Source organism: Aethina tumida, chromosome 3 (genome assembly GCF_024364675.1).
Source record: "Aethina tumida isolate Nest 87 chromosome 3, icAetTumi1.1, whole genome shotgun sequence".
Taxonomy (NCBI): Eukaryota; Metazoa; Arthropoda; class Insecta; order Coleoptera; family Nitidulidae; genus Aethina; species Aethina tumida.
The window spans coordinates 12,099,440-12,118,531 of record NC_065437.1 but is presented as its reverse complement, the minus strand read 5'-3'; the positions used below and the strand labels follow the sequence as shown (position 1 = coordinate 12,118,531).

The following is a 19,092-nucleotide window of genomic DNA, read 5'->3' as shown; positions in this document are numbered from 1 at the left end:
TAATATCATTTACTACAATACTATGAAATTCATTTAAACAACAATAAAAATCAAAGGATAATAGTAATTTTTAAAAAATTAAAATTACAGTAAAAATGCCAAAATCAATAAAAATTATTAAATTTAGTTATAAGTTTATTAAAGATTACCAAAAAATGTACACATGAATCACATGAACACGCGCGTATACGGATCTAATTAATCATATGACCGTTAGGTAATTTGCATTGGAACAAGGATCATGTTTCTAGATAGAGACATGTGTATTATTTAATTAGTGATTCTATGTAAGTACACATAAATTGCATAAATTTTATGCTACGTTTATTAAGTTATATTGTTGAAATAAATTTGCTCTTTTTCTCTCATTTCGAATTATTTATTAACAAAACTAAACAGTAAATACAAACAAAAATAAACAAGGAATGAATGGGCACAGTTAATCTCAGTGGTTTTCTAACGCTTTTACAAGTAAATCGTTCATTGAAGTTAGGAGTGTTCTTGGATCATCCACTAACCCTGCACCAACCATTGAATTGGCAAATAACTACAAATAAGAAATTGTTAGTACTTATTGGATTTATAAATTATATCATTTAATACTTACTTGTTTGGCTAATAAGTCGGCCAGTTCTGGATTGTCTTTCGTCAACTTGTGCAACTTTTTAATGATAGGATGTCTGAAATTCAATAAGTTAATCAAAATTCATGTAATTTTTATTTGGTGCACTCTTACTTTGGGTTTATTTCGAATTTTGGCTGGAGAATTGCGTAACGCCTGTCTTCTGATAACTGGTGACTTTGGGTTTTGATAAAGTGTCTTGCTGCTGCCATTTCTTCAACAGTAACAACACAAGGATGGGCGTCCAATCTTGAGGTTGCGTTCACATCTGCAGCTTTTCCTTGGAGTTTCGTTTTCAAGAAGCTAGTCAAATCATTGATCTCACTTCTTTTCAAACTATCATCACCTTTAACAAAAATGTAGTTAATTACTTGTAGGTTTCAATTTATTTAGTTTCTTTCATTTAGGTAGATAAATTATGGCTTTATTAAATAACTTAATTATGAATAATCCTTATTAAACCTAGATAATTTATGAGTTGATGTTCTTTAGCAAACAACGTATTACAAAAAATAACAATACCCAGATAAAATGTTGTTATTTACCTGATTAATATCGATTTAAAATATATGACGTAAGCATATTTTTGTATTATCTAACTCAAAGCATCACATGCCTTATCATGGTAAGCAAAACCACAGAGCGATTACCGTACATACCTAAATTACTGAGATCATTGGCAGTCTTATCTTCTCGCATGTCCTTTTCCACAGACACCACTCTGTGACCTTTGAACTGCTGCAACTGCATCAGGACGAGTTCGTCGTACGGTTCATAACAGAAGAGAACTTCTTGAGCTCTTTGTTTCAGAGATTCGTAATAGGGAGAAGCTTCTGCCAATGCTCGGCTACAATCGACAATTTTAATTCAAAATATGTTAAATTATTTATTTAAATCAAATCTATGAAATGTGTCGTCACATCACAGATCTGATAAAGTACAGCTACTTAAAAATTAAAAATGAGAGATAAAATATGGGAATTTAAGCACTTAACTTTTTAAAGTTTATTGTAATACAATTATCATGACACACTTAATGATAAATTTATGTTTTTATTATCATGAATTGTATATAAACTATACTTTACCTTGGAGCAGCTAAATAGAAAATTGATTTATTTTCTTTGGTCCTTGAAATATAATCTGTTAGTGTAATTTTCTTTCCAGGTTCCATGTGTGAGGACTCAAAGAGAAGGAGTTTAGCTGTATCTTCCTGAAATCAAAATATAACATAATTACTGAAACTAATTTAAATAAACTGTGTATTGTTTAAATAAATGAATAATAAATAATAACACAATGACTACACGTAAATTTAAATTTCGCGGGAGTTCATGTCATGTGTGCGACATAACCCCAAAATAATCAAAAACCCGCCAAACAATCGACCCAAAATTGGGTTGTTACAACAGTGTTTCTAGTAATGACAAAATCATAAACAATAACAGACTGTTTTAATTATTGAAATCTTATTGCACAACATAATGCCAACAATGAGTGAAGAGTTCACGATAGATTCCGATCCTTTGAGCTACTTTGAATCGGTCCTCGACAAAGCCGGAATACTTTTAAATCCCAACGAAGAAACACACACTTTAAAACATGAACAGGCCCTGGTTGTGAGAACTATGAAGGAGCACTTCAAGTCTCCAGATTCGAACACTGAGGAATTCATTAAAGGTTTAAAATTGTACTGCAACGATCTCGATTCGTTTCGCAAATGTTTGAATTGTACGTTTATGAAAAAGTCTGGAGAAGACCAAAGAACCTTATTAGAAAATAAACAGGAAAGTGTAATTAAGTAAGTTTTTATCAGTTAATTGTCTCATTGACAATGATTTATAGAATTTGAATGTTAATAATAATTATAGACTCATATTATTTGGAAATATAATTTAAGCCACACACCATATGTAATCAATGACAAATATTTGTAATTTCAGACTCCTCTTGAGGGTGCAGGAACTCCAAGATGACATATTGGACTTGATTTTTGAAGAAATAACCAAAGATGTAATGGAACCACAAACAGACACATCATGGCTGCGCCTTTTGTTAAATTCCTTGCGCTATATAACCCAAATAAAAGACCCAGAATCTGTATGCACCAAACTGCTAGACATCGTTGAGGTTTCAAGTTTGGCCTCCCAATTGGAGATTTTGGATGCTATTCCAGAAATAATCCCTGACAGCCAATATAGAAAAACTGCAGAAGAATTGTGCAGAATATTAAATGACAGTGAAGACACTTTGTCTGGTGCAATTATCGATTGTCTGAACGCATTGAACCTCGAATGCGATATAAGGACAGTCGTTAAAGAGAGAATTTTATCATCCATAGTGGCTGGTACCTCTCTCAAAATGTTCCCCATGTTATTAGAATTTCTTTTGACTGATAACAAAAGTGGAATAGCCTCTCACTTGTTTCAGAGTGTAAGGGACACATTGAACACAAGTATGCCTTCTGAAAGTGAAGAAGACCCATCTCATAAAATATTTATTTTTCAAAAGATGGAATCATATTGTCGCAAGTCAAAGGCCACTACAGATGGGTGGATTAACATGATCCAGAACATTAAAGAGCACAATGCCACCAAACCCATTGATCTATTGTTGCTGTTTATGGTACACACAACCATCAAATCAAAAAGGAAAGTTGTTGAGGCTATAATTAAGAAAAAAATCTCATCTGGCATATTCAGAATAAAACTGCTTGAAAACGTGTTCACGAATTATATTCCAGAACAACTTTTTAAAGATTATTTCACGTCGATGCTCCAAATTGGGTGCCATTTACTCAAATTTCCCAACGACCTCGTTGTAACCGAATTTGCTATAACCATGTTCAAAATTATATTTTCACATAAATACACAGAAATAATCCTTAGAAGGGAACTGCTTGATTCTTTGATACTCATCAGTGGGACTCTTAATTCAAACACGTCTGCCTGCATCGTCTTAAAACTAATGTCGTACTTCCTTGACGACATATCCACCCTCCAGTGCCACACCACACAATTAATGTTGCTCATGGAAAAACTCGACATCTATCAGTTGAACGACGTGAAACAGGTGTTCGAAATATTGTGCGCCCTGACTTGCGGAGAACACGCGGACGAGGCCGTCTCTGGAATCAAGGACGAAATCCACATAATCGTACGCAAACAACTGTCCAGCTCCAAGCGGACGATCAAGCACAGGGGAATAGTGTCGGCGGTGGTGATGGCCAAACATCTGGCAATCACCAGCGAAGATCAATCGGAACTGAGCATTTCCGATGAATCTTTAATTTCTATTGCCAGTTTACCCGCAGGAAAGGCCAGAGATGCCGCCGTTCTATTGGAACTGGCCACTGCCAGCTGCGCATCTTCCGCCGACCTAATGGGGTTGTTCTACGATCAACTGGCGTCGATGTTGATAACGACGAAATACCTAGATAGACATTTCATGGGTTGGCTCTACGAAACCATCACGGACTGCTTTCAAAACAAATACGTCACCGAAATTTTGCCGGACAAAATAATGGGTCTGAAATTCAGCATGCAGTACGAGCTAAACAGCCGCGAGGAGTTGGAGACGCCGCTGGGAATAAACATTGGAAGGCTGACGATGGACATGGAAAGCACGGATTCAATTTTATTGCTGGCGCCCCATTTTCGACTGTTGAGACTTTTGCACTATCGCCAGCAAAACGGGGACTTGTCCTCCATTGACGCGCTGCTCGGTTGCGCTGTGGTCATGCCAGTGGTGGAGGACTTGGAAGATCTGAACCTTGAGCAGATCAAGCAGGTGTCTAGTTGCTTATTTCACTGCGTGAACTGGTTTAGGGAGATCATTAGCGCATTTGTAACTCAGGACAGCCAAATGCTCAGGACTAAAGTTCTGAAGCGTTTACAAAATTTAATAGACTTAGAGTTGATGTTGCTGGAGTATGTGGAAAAAGTACCAGACTATAAATTACCAGTGAGTTATTTCGATTCAGTGTCTCAAATGACTCGGCAAAAGTCTCCACTGAGAGAGAGAAAGTCGGTAAACCCCAGGAAAAAGCTAAAGACCAGCGAAACTGTCAACGACAATGACACAACCGTGGGCAGCGTGGCGAACACACAATCAGCTCCAACTCAAAGGGGCAGACCTGGGGCAAAAAAGCAATCAGGCGACCATGCGATTATTTTCAGAGAAGTTGACACGGATGTGATAAAATTGTTGAAGTATACGCTAAAATCGAACGGTGAAGCAAACTCTCAAGATGAAGGATTCCATTTAAATATTCACCAATTGAAATTCATCCTTAAGGATTTCGCCTCCAAGTTGAGCGTATTGACCAAGGGTAAGGAACGTGGATTATCCCACTTGAACGCAGTTGCTCCAATCAACATGATAACGGATTGTGTAAAAATCTTACCGAAAATCAAAAAACACTTAGAAACGGTGACTGAAGAATTGAACGAACTGCTGAAAGAATCTGACGGAAGGCCCGACCTACCCATAATGTATACGGAAGAAGCCATCAACGTGAAAACGTGTTTTGGACTTATAATTGAATGTTTATTTTATATCTTTGGTTGGCCGGGATTCCAGAACACCAAAAACTCGGATCTCCTCGCTAAACTGATCAAATCTTTTGATGCTACTGAAACCCAATCATATAAGTCGGTTAAAGGGCTTGTTACGGTTTTTATACAAATTTTATCGGGCTATACGGATCAATGTTTGGATATTCAACACGCAGTATACTTGATTAAAACCATTGAAGTCTTGTCGAACACAATAGATCCTGCCACTGACGTGAAAAAGATGATCATAACAACCAGTTCGAAGCTTTTGAGTAAACGCTGGTATAATAGCAAAGGTGTATTGAACACTGGGAAGGAGTGTAATGCTGCCATTGATGTTCTAGTGAAAAATTATCTAAACAATGCCAATTTGAGGACGCTCTGCGGTCTCATCGGCACAATGCAAGAAGAGGTGCCTGTCTTAAAACAAAAAGAAGACTGTTTACACATGCTAGCGAGTATCGACAAACAAAACTTTCACATTTTTTACATGAACATTTGTTTAGCTTTACATAACAGAGTAAAAATCGACGTACAATCCTTGACAAATCAACAACACTTGGAATTGTGGAACAACGTGGCCTTGGCGATGCAGGGTCTAATGTCTGTGGCCAAGATGCAAGAGACGAAAAACAATTTAACTAGCTTCTTAAAAAAATCAATTGCTATTTTAAAAACATTCATGAGTCACGGCATTCCCATTTTGGAAATTGCGCTGAGGCACAATCCAGATGAAGTACTGGTCATCTTTAAGACCATGCAGACTAGCACTAGATTTCTCCATCACTTGTGCTGCTATTCAAAACTAACCAAAGACACGGGAATTATGTCGTACGTGCCTCAATTCCGTCTCATTCTCGAAACTCTTATTTATAGGGTGAAAGCCGCCCTAGTGGCCAATAATTGTTCGGCGGCCTTTTGGATGGGGAATCTCAGAAACAGAGATCTACAAGGTGAAGATATTATATCACAAAGCACCGTTATTTCTGAACAAAACGACCAGGAGGACGAAGAATTACCTGATGACATATTTCATGAGTCTGATGAAGAAGTGAGATCTGAAAGTGAAGTTTTTTAAATATTTATTGCTTACCTTTTCCATTTGATTGCTGTTCGTAATTATGCCCTCTTTAAGAAATAAGCCATAGTCGGCGTAGAACTTCTCGTATTCCGACTGATCTTTTTTTAGCTGGTCCAAAAGGAATTTAAGCACGCGACTTGTTAATACGTTTCGTAGCTTACTGAAAAGTGTTATTTTTATATTATTAAATTATTTTGTATTTTTGAATAAATGTTTATTTTGTTTAAATGTGGTTTATTTCATACCTAATTAGAGCGCTGTTTTGCAATAGTTCTCTGCTCAAATTTAAAGGAATATCCTCGGAGTCGACGACGCCTTTGATGAATCTCAGCCACTTTGGCAAAATATTATCCGTTTTGCTTTTAATTAAAATCTTTTTTGTGTACAAAGCCACACCTGATTCTGTTTCTCTTGACATTTCAAAGAGGCCTAAAGATTATTTATTTAAGACTGTGTGAATTATTAAACTGTTACAAAATATTACCAGGTTTTCCTTCTGGAAAATAGAGCAAAGCCCTAATTGACAATGGAACATCAGTTTTGTAATGTAAAGTGTATCTAGGAACATCATAACATCCACTAATATATCTGTAGAATTCATTGTGTTGCTGGGCATTCACATTTTTTGGGTCTGCAATCCACAATGGCTCAACAATGTTAGCTTTTGTACCGTTTAAGTACAATGGACTGCCGACGAAATTACTGTATTTGTTGAGTATATTTTTGACCGTTTCTTCATCTGAGAACTCCCGACAATCATTTTTCAAATGGATTACGATTTTTGTACCATAACTGACACCATCTGATGGTCGTATTTCATAAGTTCCACTCCTGTTAATTATTAACATATTTAATTTGTTAGATTTACTAATTACTATAAGAATTTACCCATCAGAACTCCACATATATCCTTGATCACTTTTTGATGATTTTGTGTATACAACAACCTTATCAGCAACCATAAAAGCACTGTAGAATCCAACCCCAAATTGGCCTATTATATTGTTGTCACCAGCTTTTTGTTTTTCTTTTATTTGTTCAATAAATGCCTAAAAATTGATCATGATAATGATTAGAAGATTTATTAAAATTAATATATTAATAATGCATTAATTTAGGCAATCATAATGTTTAAATCTCACTTTTGAGCCAGATTTGGCAATGATTCCCAAATTTGTCTTAAGTTCTTCCTCAGTCATTCCAATACCAGTATCCTAAAATATTAAATTGTAATAGAGCATAAAGAGCTTAATATTTATTTTATACTTGAATTGTTAATGTGCGATTCTGCTTATCTGTAGAAATATGTATTTCTAATGGTCTATCAACTTCTCTAAATTGTTTGGCCATCTCAGTATCAGATAATGTGATGTATCTAAATTTTTCTAGGGCATCACTCGCATTTGATATCAATTCTCTAATGAAAACTTCCTTTTCTGAATACAAAGACTTTGCCACAATATCCAATAACATTCTAGTTTCCGCTTGGAACTCATATTTCGTACTTTCACCTAAGTAAGTATATAAGATTAAATTTTAATATAATTTTAAATATATTTACCAGTCGGCTTTTCCGTGTCACTGATTATAGAGTGATGGTCAGCCTTAGCCTCGGTACTAAAGAAACGGGACTTCGTCACAAGCGCTGAAATATATTATATAAATTTGCGTCATAAAGGCGTTCAAACTTACCAATAGCCCTTTGGTGGTTGTTGGCTTTCGATGTTATTGTCTGTGTAAATTTGACCGCGTGTCGTAACGAATATAATCTGCTAAGTCTAGATAGAGATGCCATAATACAATTTGTTCTTTTTGCGTTATTTAATGTTTAAATAAATGTCCGGAAACTTAGGTTAAGTTTGTAAAAAGTAAGGTTAATTTTAGTAAAAGTGTATAATTGCAGAAAGAAAAGAGTAGAAAACTTTTTACGTTATAGATGGGCATCCGAATAGAGATGGCGCACAACCAACTTAACGGAATTTACCTAGTGCCAAATTTAGTCAACAGAGGGAGACTATTGCATTTTTATTTCAGAAAATTACTTGTACCTCTATGGTAAGTTTCATTTTATTATAAAATATTTTAAATATTTAAATATATATTTTATTATAAAATAATGATTTTATAATTTATCTATTTTTTGTTTCACTAAATTAATTCAAGTTACATTTAGTTCACACATGTATTTAGATTTTTACACCTTCAAAAATACCTGCCGATTAAACAAAAAAGATTGAACGATATAGAAAAAACCTTACCCTTAAATCTGAACAAAATAAAATATCGGTAGCACAAAGAAGTAAAGGATTCACGCTTGGCAAACACACATACATAATATGCGGTAACACTGCATACAATGTGGTAAACAGCAACAATAGATTCCATTGTTGGGACTATGTTTGTTATTATTGTTGCATTCGGTAATCCTTTGAATACTACGCCCACAATAGGAACGGATTTGGCCCTTTGTCACAAGTCAACCGTGTAAATATCAGTCAAAACTTTGTCAAAAATCTTTTAGCTCTTTGAAATCGCCAAAAATGTGTGAGAAATTCCTTTCTCATTTAAGTCTCATGATCTTTACGGATGGATTTATTCAATATTATTTTTACTTGAATAAATATATCGGTCTAAAATGAAATAACAAAATATGAATAAGAAATTACCGTATTAGAATGAACCATAGGTAAATATAAATTATATACATATATTTATGTATTTATAATTGAATTATGTAAAATCGTGAAACCATTTAACCAACATTCGAACCAACAACATTGACATTGAATACTATTTTTGTTCATATTTCGGGGTTTAGTTACACCTTTAAATACCGATTATTAGTTACGTCTTAGGTTACAAATCCGATAATCCGTTCATTTTTCCCTGAAAGTCGGCATGAACTAACACTTCCAAATAAGGGATCAAACTACATTGATACTTTTTAAGGAACCCTTTGAAGAAGCGAAATCCCACCATTATTTTCGGTGCCACGCCGTGATTTTATCACCTACACGACCGAAAATTAGAGTGCTTCAACAATTTTCAAAGACCAAGTAGTATTTGTCGCTTTTGAGAAAGGGTGTATATTTTTATCACACCTAAACAATTTCGGAAAAAAGCAAAATAACACGAAATAAATATCTTACCAAGTTCTTGTTACATAAATATGCTACATCGTGTCCTTTCTTTTCACTTTACCTCCTTCACGAGGACAATACCAGAACATTCCAAAAATCCATGTAAACTCCTACACAAAGAGTCCAGTTTAACGCAAGTTAAAATTTTTGCATTTATCACAAATCTTTGTCACCAAAATCGTTAAGAATCATATTCCAGGTAAATAATACAATTAATTACTGCCAAGAATGTCCTCAAGGGACAATTGAGAACATCATTATCAGCATTGCACGCGCATCATTATGCGTAAAAGTGGGCCTGACAGAGAAAAACCAACAATACCATCATCTGTACGATGATCCGTGCCATTCAAACGGGTTATAAATGGTCCCGAAGCCGGAGTTTAGAAAGCGAGAGCAAAAAAACGCTGCCAGTAGCGAATGCATTTTCGGACAATGGACAGTCGTAAATGTCTCGGTTAAAGAATTATTTAACCCCATTGTTGGGGTGCTAAGATGCTGCACATGGGACACTCATTATTACTCCCGTGTCTAGATTTATGTGACGGGTTTAAACACGCCGGGGTGTCCAAAAAGTCTCTCTTTTTTAGTGGAATGTTACAGTTTGTTTGGTCCTTTCAATCAGTTTATTTTAACATTTATAGCCAAAATGGTTTTAAAAGTGGTACACTTAAATTGATACCAATGATTAAATTTTTTTCTCTGTAAACGTATATATTTAATCCTTGATACTCTAAACATTCATTAGCACCACATAGTTTATGTATTTTTCATCCATTTTTAATTTAAGAATTTAATTCTTGTTCCAAGTCTTACAATCTAACTATGGAATGAATATACAAATTATTACACACCCCTGATTTTCGGAACAAGAATGGGCATCCAAGAAAGCTTTATTTTGCTTAAAGGTACCCAAAAAACCATACCAACCCTATTTACAGTGTTGCTGGTATGGTTCTCACCGTGATCCTTTACAAAAATGTGGTAAATACATCATGGTATGTGTTGATTGATAGCTACCGGTCGTTGCTTCTACCATTTTTTGGACATTGTCCAATTCAACTGCAACCCTATGAATCTAAAAGGGTCTTTGGATTGTGCAAGATTTGTTCAACATTTGATTTATTTCTCATTTAAAAAGAATATTTGACCTGATATATTACTTTTAAGCAAATGTATCCTTATAATTTCTAGTTCTAGAATTTGTTATTGTCTTTATAATTGGATTTTTTTGCTGATTCACAAAACGAAATCAATTTAGTGCCGGTAGAAAAATACTTCCGTGAATATAACAGTAATTTGTGCTAAAACTGAAATTTAAATAGTCCCAATTATGTACGGTCAGCCGGCTGACCATCAAAGGATTTCGACTTTTTGGGGCGCATTGGGTTTTGGCCTGCTCATATAACTACGGGTAATTTACACGCCTTTTGCAAAACTGGAGCATTTCTAGGTTTTTCTTGGAACTACTGGCCTTTCACCAATTTATTTTATTGTTTTGCATATTCCCTTTGGCACGTTGCTGTGCGATTTATAAAACTGTCCGGTATTTTCCGAAGAGAAAGTTCCTATGATACTTATTCATCAATCAAATCAACACAACGCAGATTATAAACATTTTTTATCATCATTCATAACTTCGCAACCTCACAGGTAACCTGTGCATTGTGAAAGAGTTTTTATAAAAAAACGTAAATCATGACCATTAAACTGAAAATCCCCCCGAATTATCGGCTTACCGACAATAATTGTCGAAATAAAAATAGGATTTGCAAAAAGAGAATAAAAAAATAATATAGAACAGGTATATGAAAGGACCGATGGAACATGTTGAATGGATAAAAAGGAAGATGATATGAGCCACATTTGACGTTTCCTAGAAGTCGGTTGTGCTTTTCATGCACAGCAAAAACCAACCCCTGACGTCACATCCCGTTTTGACCTGGGTCAATCCCAAAGCTCACCCACACATGGTGTTTTCATCCGTTTAAAAAATGTACTCGTCGCTAATATCAAACGTCGTGCCTTGAAACTCTTTATTCCTTCGAATTTATCGATCGGGCACTTAAAAAAGTCCGGGGGAGTAGCGCGAACATTAATTGCGAAAGGAGAATTGCTTAAATAATTCAAGAAAAAATTCCTTGGAAACGGGGGTGCGAAAAAGGCGACAAACATGGAAGAGCAATATGCGGATAAATAATTAATTTCTGGGCCGACCATGTTGGAAACATTGATCAGTCGTGGGACGGGAGACTGCAATTATTTCTTATCTTACCCCTCCTGTAAATGAGGGAGTAAATGAGGGTTAAAATTGTTTTTTCTTTAACAACTTTTATACGGGACTACATTAAAGTTTTCCATGTCGTTAATTAATTTTTTTAATATCTTAATTTAAATTAGCAATCAAATCTTTGATCAGAGCGCTTTGATGTTTGTCACTTGTCACGTACCTATGACGCAGTCAAAGCGTGTTTTCTACCCTTAATTACAATTTTGAAATTATATTAAAAAAATTGACTGCGGTAAAGAAAGTTGAGAATGTATAGATGTATAATATGTTGAAGGGTGAATTTCACAAAATGGCTCTACCTAATTACAGGGGTGGAAAGGGTTTACTTTATGACAGTCGTTGTCAGGGTTAAACAAGCGTAAAACTACCCCAATTATTAAGTGGTCTATTCATATAGGCACAACAAATGCTGTCGGCATATTTGCAATATGTTAACCACTTAATCCGTTCTTGATATTAAGTGGACTGTTTGCTTAATAGAAATTTGACTTTCAGCGTAAAAATTGCGTAACGGCTCACGTCAAAACATTCTTCAGCAATAGTCGCCAAAAAGCAAAATTGCATTCAAAACAACCGAAACTTTTGCTTTCTTTATTGCGCAATAAAAACGACAAAAGGCAAAATATTGTAAACACGCAATAAATCCATCTTCGTTTTACTATCCGGAACCCAAAATTGCACAATTTAGGTACACGATATTTGCATAACACACATTTTTTGACTGTGCCGTTTTGGTTTTTCGATTACCTTCCTGGAAATTTGGACCTGTTATATAACAATCAGGGCGTTATTTTTATGGCAACCGTAAAGATTTTATGTTTGCGCAATTTTCGGGTTGATGTCGATAACTTTAATGCATTTCGCAATAATAATGTAATACAAATTTATAAGGGGGATGTAAATTTATTGATTTTATAATATTGTACTAGTTTTGCATAAATTGGACCTGAATAAAATTGAAGGAAAGGTCACGTATAAACATTGAAAAAATTATTTAATTAGTAATTAAGTTGTATTTGGTATTACTGCTGGAAAGTAAAGAAATTTTATGCCCATTCTATTCTTACGTATAGTAATATTACTATACGTAAGTAAATGCTTAAATTAGGTGAATATTATCAAACAATGCTATTAAAAATTTGGTATATTTGGTAATTAATACTCAACATATACTTATATTGTGTCGTAATTGTGTGGTTTCATAAAATTATATGTTTTGTCCGATTTTGACAACTTTTTTTTCAACTTTAAAATATATACTTTGGTACAAAATGTCTTGTTTTTTGCCCAAAACCACAATCTACGGGGTAATTTTTAGAGATAAAAATTTTAGAAAACATATTAGCCAATTTTATATAGAATATTTAACTACACAAACATTGGAAATATGGAAATATGTATTAAAAATCATATACTTCTTATAAATTTATTTTTTTAATCAACATATGGAAAAAACTGTTAAAAATAACATAAATGATCTTTATTTTCATTAATATTGGTATATTAGATTAATAATACTATACTAATTATGCTTTACTATTATAGCTCATTTTTTATGTTCGTGGGAGAATTAATGAATCATTTTCGGAAACTAACCCAGAATAATTGAGAAAGGATTGAAGGAAGTAAATAAAATTTGGTTATTAAAAGTATTAGTATAAGTATAATATTATCAGTATAATATTTCAATATTCTTGAAAAATAATACTTGTGCTATTTTTGACAATTTGTATAGTGTACTTTATTAAATAAAATAAATAAATCAACAATATGATTTTCAATTTTTCCACAGAATTAATGAATATGCACATTTTTTTTACAAATTTTGTTGTATAGGTATCAACAAAATGATTTTTAATTTTTACACAGAGTGAATGAATGAATATGCATAATTTTTTTACGAATTTTAGTATATACCCATTTCAAGGGGTGCTTAATCGAGAAGTGTAGTTAGATTTTCTATAAAAAATTTGCTAGTATGATTTCTTCAATTTTCATGTACAAAAAAATTACACTGTAGGTTTTGGTTTTGGGCCACAAAAGTGACAATTTGTATATAAATGTGCTTTACAATTGAAAAAAAAAACTTCCCAAAATTGGACAAAAAATACAAATTGTATGGAGATGTCCCTCTTTCAAATCAAATTTCAAATAATACCGTATATTATAGTCAAAAAATGAATGTGAAATTAAATTGGTTTTAATCTTTTTTTAATATAAATAATATTGCTAAACTATATTATAGGTTTTTAAATAACTGTTCAATTTTATAAAATTGATACATTAGAAAATAAAAATAGAAAATTAATATAACTTCAAATTCAAAAAAATAATGATGTGATCTAGCTACACACTAGTTTCAATGGACTATTTCATTTTTGCAAACTCTTCTAGAATTTCTGCCTTTTATTTAATGGCTATTCCAGATATAAGACATATTTGTGATAATTGTAAACATTTAAAGTGTGTAATATTTCAGAAAAATATCAGCACATTTCACTTTTTGAGCAATAAATTAAAAAAATATATATAATTTATTTTTCTCAGAATTATATTCATTAATTGTAAATATATATCTGTGTAGAACTCTACTATTCAACTAGTTGAGACAAGATATTGTGTATTTCAGTTAAATTACTTTTTTTCTATTATTTGGTACTGACTTTTTATATTATGTGTATTATTTAAAAAGGGGTAAAATTATTGCTAGTGCCAAGATGGTTTTCTATAATAATATTTTGTTAAACACTTTTAGTAAAAGTTGTAAGTCAATGGGAGCGGCATAAACATGAATAAAGTAACTATATTCCCATTTTGACATCGGAATATAAATGAATAAAATGCAAATAACGAAATCGAAATAGGCAAACGACAGCTGCATCGAAAATAATAACGTAGCCAAAAGGAAACCCTTAAATATCTAAAATATTATACATTATACAAATTGCATTCAAATCAGCGGGTCCGGGTCTCATTCTGAGCATTCGCCGTATAAAAATATCCCTTGTTCTCTTCCTCGTCCTCGGTTTTTCGGGGGGGGTAGATTGCGTTTTGTGTTCCATTGTCCGCCTGTTTTCTACACAAAAAGCCTTTTTCAAACTGAAAAACCGTTGATGCTTACGTAAAAATGGAGAAAAAAATTAATTAGGAAGGGAAAACAAACAGAATTTAATCAAGGTAATTATTTTTAAAGAGGGCAAAAGGAAATGTATTCCGCTTAGATTGCGGTTGTAATTAAAAATTTGATTTTATCATTTTAAAAAAGTACTCATTTCGTTATCCAACTCAGTTGATTGTGTGTCGTAAAGTAAGTGAAAAAGGAAACGAAAACGAATAATAATGTTTTTGCATATTGTGTCTAACCGACGAAACCCCATCAAAACAGACGATAAATCAGGATTTGAAAGTTATGGAAGTGGCTTCGATCGGGAAGAGATGCTAAGGTCACACATGCATTTCCTGTGTGGAAGGGCGCAGAAGGGCTACACTCGTTCGTTAATGACGCCAAGTAAATCACTACGAGCGGCAAAGTGGTTAGACAATATGTGAGAAGGAAACGTCAATAGTATATCGGAACCATCGGGTGCAGGAAGATTCGAAAATTCTTCACGAATTTAACATGTGTGTTTTACACGTGATGCTCCAAAAACTCTTTCTGGTTTCTGGAGTTATTTTTAGTCACGGGTGGTTTGTTAGGTTCCAACGCATTATTTCGCTTAGGTATTTCAATTTCTGGCATTTACAGCAGAAAAGGGACCATTTATATTTAAATTTTTTTATTGTACCACACATGACAAAACTATAAAATTTTGATAAATAACAAAAACTATGAAGTGTCCAAATGAAATAAATTTCAACAGTGAATAATAATAAATCATCAAACAAAAAACAATCTATTTACAACTTTTTAAGTAACTTTTACAATTAAATAATAATTATTCTTTTAATTTTGATAAAAGGAACTCACAAAATGATAGCTTATTGACATGATTTTTATATCAGAGAAAGGACCAATTATTTTTATATTTTTTAATATGGTATACTTGACCAAAAGAACCACACAAAAATTTTTACCAAATTGTCTAAAATCTTGATAAATAACAAAAACAATGATGTGTTGAAATCGAATAAATTTGAGTGGTGAAGAAAAATAAGAAACAAAGAAACTACAATTTTTTAAATAACATTTAAAATAAAATAAAAAAATATTAATTAACTTTGAAGAAGGGAATACTCAAAATTATTGTTTATTAATATGATTAATTTTAATAGAAGAAAAAGACCATTTATTTTTATTTTTTTAATATGGCACACTTGACTAAAAGAACCACACAAAAATGTTTACCAAATTGTTTAAAATCTTGATAAATAACAAGAACTATGAAGTATTTAAATAAAATAAACTCGAATGGTGAAGTAAAGATAATAAACTGAGAAAATTTATCTACAATTTTTTAAATAACATTCACAATAAAATAAATATTATTCATTTAACTTTGATGAAGGCAACACTCAAAATAATTGTTTATTAACATAATTTTAACGTTATAGAAGAAAAAGACCATTTATTTTTATATTTTTAATATGGCATGCTTGACTAAAAGAACAACACAAAAATGTTTACCAAATTGTCTAAAATCTTAATAAATAACAAGAATTATGAAGGGTTTAAATAAAATAAATTCGAATGGTGAAGTAAAAATAAGAAACAGAAAAACTATATCTACAATTTTTTAAATAAAATTCACAATAAAATAAAAATTATTCATTTAACTTTGATGAAGGGGACACTCAAAATAATTGTTTATTAGCATGATTTCAACCTTTATAGTAGAAAAAGATCATTTATTTTTATATTTTTAATATGGCATACTTGTCTAAAAGAACCACACAAAAATGTTCACCAAATTCTCTAAAATCTTGAAAAATAACAAGAGCTTTGAGTGTCCAAATCAAATAATTAAAAAATTATCTACAATTTTTTAAATAATATTTACGATAAAATAAAAATTATTCATTTATGAAAAGAATGCTCAAAATAATTATTTAATGACATGATTTTGACCATTTTGATTCATTTTTATATTTTCACTGACTTACTGACTCAAAAAAATCACATGAAAATTTATATAAATAAAGTCCCCAAATAAAATAATTTAAAGTGATGAAGTAAAAATAAAAATCAGACATATTTTATATAACACGCACAATAAAATAAAAATTATTCATTTAACTTTGGTAAAGAAACACTCAAAATAATTAATTAATTCATGTCGGACGACCGTTTTTCCTCAGTGTGTTGGATTACAGTTTTATACGGGTAATTAACTAGAAAATATAATTTTCGGGAATGATAATTATAAATAGTTGAATTTTATTCACGTTCCTACTAGCGTGACAAAATATTCTAATTATAGATTAAAAAGTAAAATATCCATTTAACGACTGAAATATATAATTATGAAATATTTAATACAATTATTAGTACTTTTTGTGTCTAATGCTCTTAATTAGTTCTGCCTCAATGACACACACACTAACTAGTTGTATTTCTATTAGGCCACGTTGGTTTTTTGTTTACAATAAAAAGAAACACGAGTTATTTGCATATAAAAGAAATTGAATTGAAGCAGAAGCGTGTCAAAATGATTAAACCGCCACCATTTCTTGTTAAAACAATTCCTTTCATCGTATTAACTACTAATTTATCGTTTTTTACCTAGATAAACACGAAATTAACATATTCTCTCTAGAAAAACCGACAGGACAAACAAACATCTGTTTGTGCGACGCGATTATCGCTTTGGATTAGGTAAATGGGGCGAAACTAGAATACAGTTATCTTAATGTTGATCTTAACTTTTTTAGACACCGTAAATATTATAAAAAATTACAATGCCGAATTCATCCCTCTGTTTTCGGTTTTCGGGGGGCCAGAAGTGTGCCACTCGAAAAACCACCGGTCTTAAAAAACTAAACTTGATGGTCACATAATCTTCATTGTCGGAAATCAAACGTGCCGCTAAAAAACGATCCCCCTCGATATTTAAATTTTTTGGAACGTGGACATTGCGTTTTTTTTTTTCAGGGGGACGAGTGCAAAAAAATACCTGGATAAAAAGATAAGTAATTTGTTGCGTCTTTTGTCGCATCGGCACGTGACGTTCTGCGGTGTTTTGAGGGATTCATCTCAAATTTAAGTGGATCCGGGAGATTTTAATTGTTGGGGGTTGCTTATAGGTTGAGAGAACATTGATTTATTATATAATTTTGCGTAAAATCCTTCTTTAATCAATTTTCAGTAAAAGTTTCTGGATATTTGTAAACTGGTTATAATATTATACAATTTTGTGTAGAAATCTTTAAGCAATTCTCAGTAAAAGTTTCTGGTTACATATAAAAGGGTTATACATTTATACAATTTTATGTAAAAATCTTCTTCAATCAGTTCCCAGTAAATGTTTCTGTATATTTGTAAACTGGTTATACTTTTATACAATTTTGTGTAAAAACCTTCTTTAATCAGTCATCAGTACAAGTGACTGGTTAAATTCTAAGCGGGTGTATTTTTATACAGTTTTATGTAAAAACTTTCTTCAATAAGTTCCCAGTAAAAGTTTCTGGATATTTGTAAACTGGCTATACTTTTATACAATTTTGTGTAACAACCTTCTTCAATCAGTTCTCAGTAAAAGTTTCTGAATACTTGTAAACATGTTATACTTCTATACAATTTTGTGTAAAATTCTTCTTTAATCAGTTATCAGTACAAGTTACTGGTTAAATTGTAAATGGGTTATATTTTTATACAATTTTATGTAAAAACCTTCAATAAGTTCTCGGTAAAAGTTTATGGATATTTGTAAACGGGTTAATACTTTTATACAATTTTGTGTAAAAACCTTCTTCAATCAGTTCTCAGTAAAAGTTTCTGAATATTTGTAAACATGTTATACTTCTATACAATTTTGTGTAACATCCTTCTTCAGTTATCAGTACAAGTTACTGGTTAAATTGTAAACGGGTTATATTATTATACAAATTTATGTAAAAATCTTCAATAATTTCCCAGTAAAAGTTTATGGATATTTACAAACTAGTTATATTTTACTGGTTAAACGGGTTATATTTTTAAACAATTTTATGTAAAAACTTTCTTCAATAAGTTTTCAGTAAAAGTTTCTGGATATTTGTAAATGGGTTATATTTTTAAACAATTTTATATAAAAACTTTCTTCAATAAGTTCTCAGTAAAAGTTTCTGGATATTTGTAAACGTGTTAAACTTTTATAAAATTTTATGTAAAAAAACTTCTTTAATCAGTTCTCAGTAAATGTTTCTGAATATTTGTAAATGGGTTATACTTTTACACAACTTTGTGTAAAAACCTTCTTCAATCAGTT

The 19,092-nt window shown here is 32.1% G+C and overlaps 2 protein-coding genes across 2 annotated transcripts; one reads left to right on the top strand and one right to left on the bottom strand.

Moving 5' to 3' along the window:
• Nucleotides 1–350: 350 nt before the first annotated feature.
• Nucleotides 351–8,150, bottom strand: LOC109594759 (heat shock protein 75 kDa, mitochondrial). The gene is made up of 13 exons (XM_020009999.2): nt 7,952–8,150; nt 7,821–7,904; nt 7,526–7,770; nt 7,402–7,473; nt 7,148–7,308; nt 6,744–7,090; nt 6,505–6,688; nt 6,272–6,419; nt 1,711–1,835; nt 1,282–1,469; nt 737–968; nt 608–680; nt 351–547 (listed from the first exon to the last, which is right to left on the bottom strand). Exons 1-13 carry the CDS (start codon nt 8,052–8,054, stop codon nt 446–448), a joined length of 2,064 nt encoding a protein of 687 aa, XP_019865558.1. The 5' UTR covers nt 8,055–8,150; the 3' UTR covers nt 351–445.
• On the top strand, nt 1,967–6,487 carry LOC109594758 (Fanconi anemia group D2 protein). The gene is made up of 2 exons (XM_020009998.2): nt 1,967–2,423; nt 2,566–6,487. The coding sequence occupies exons 1-2, from the start codon at nt 2,107–2,109 to the stop codon at nt 6,254–6,256; spliced, it is 4,008 nt and encodes a 1,335-aa protein (XP_019865557.2). The 5' UTR covers nt 1,967–2,106; the 3' UTR covers nt 6,257–6,487.
• Nucleotides 8,151–19,092: the final 10,942 nt, after the last annotated feature.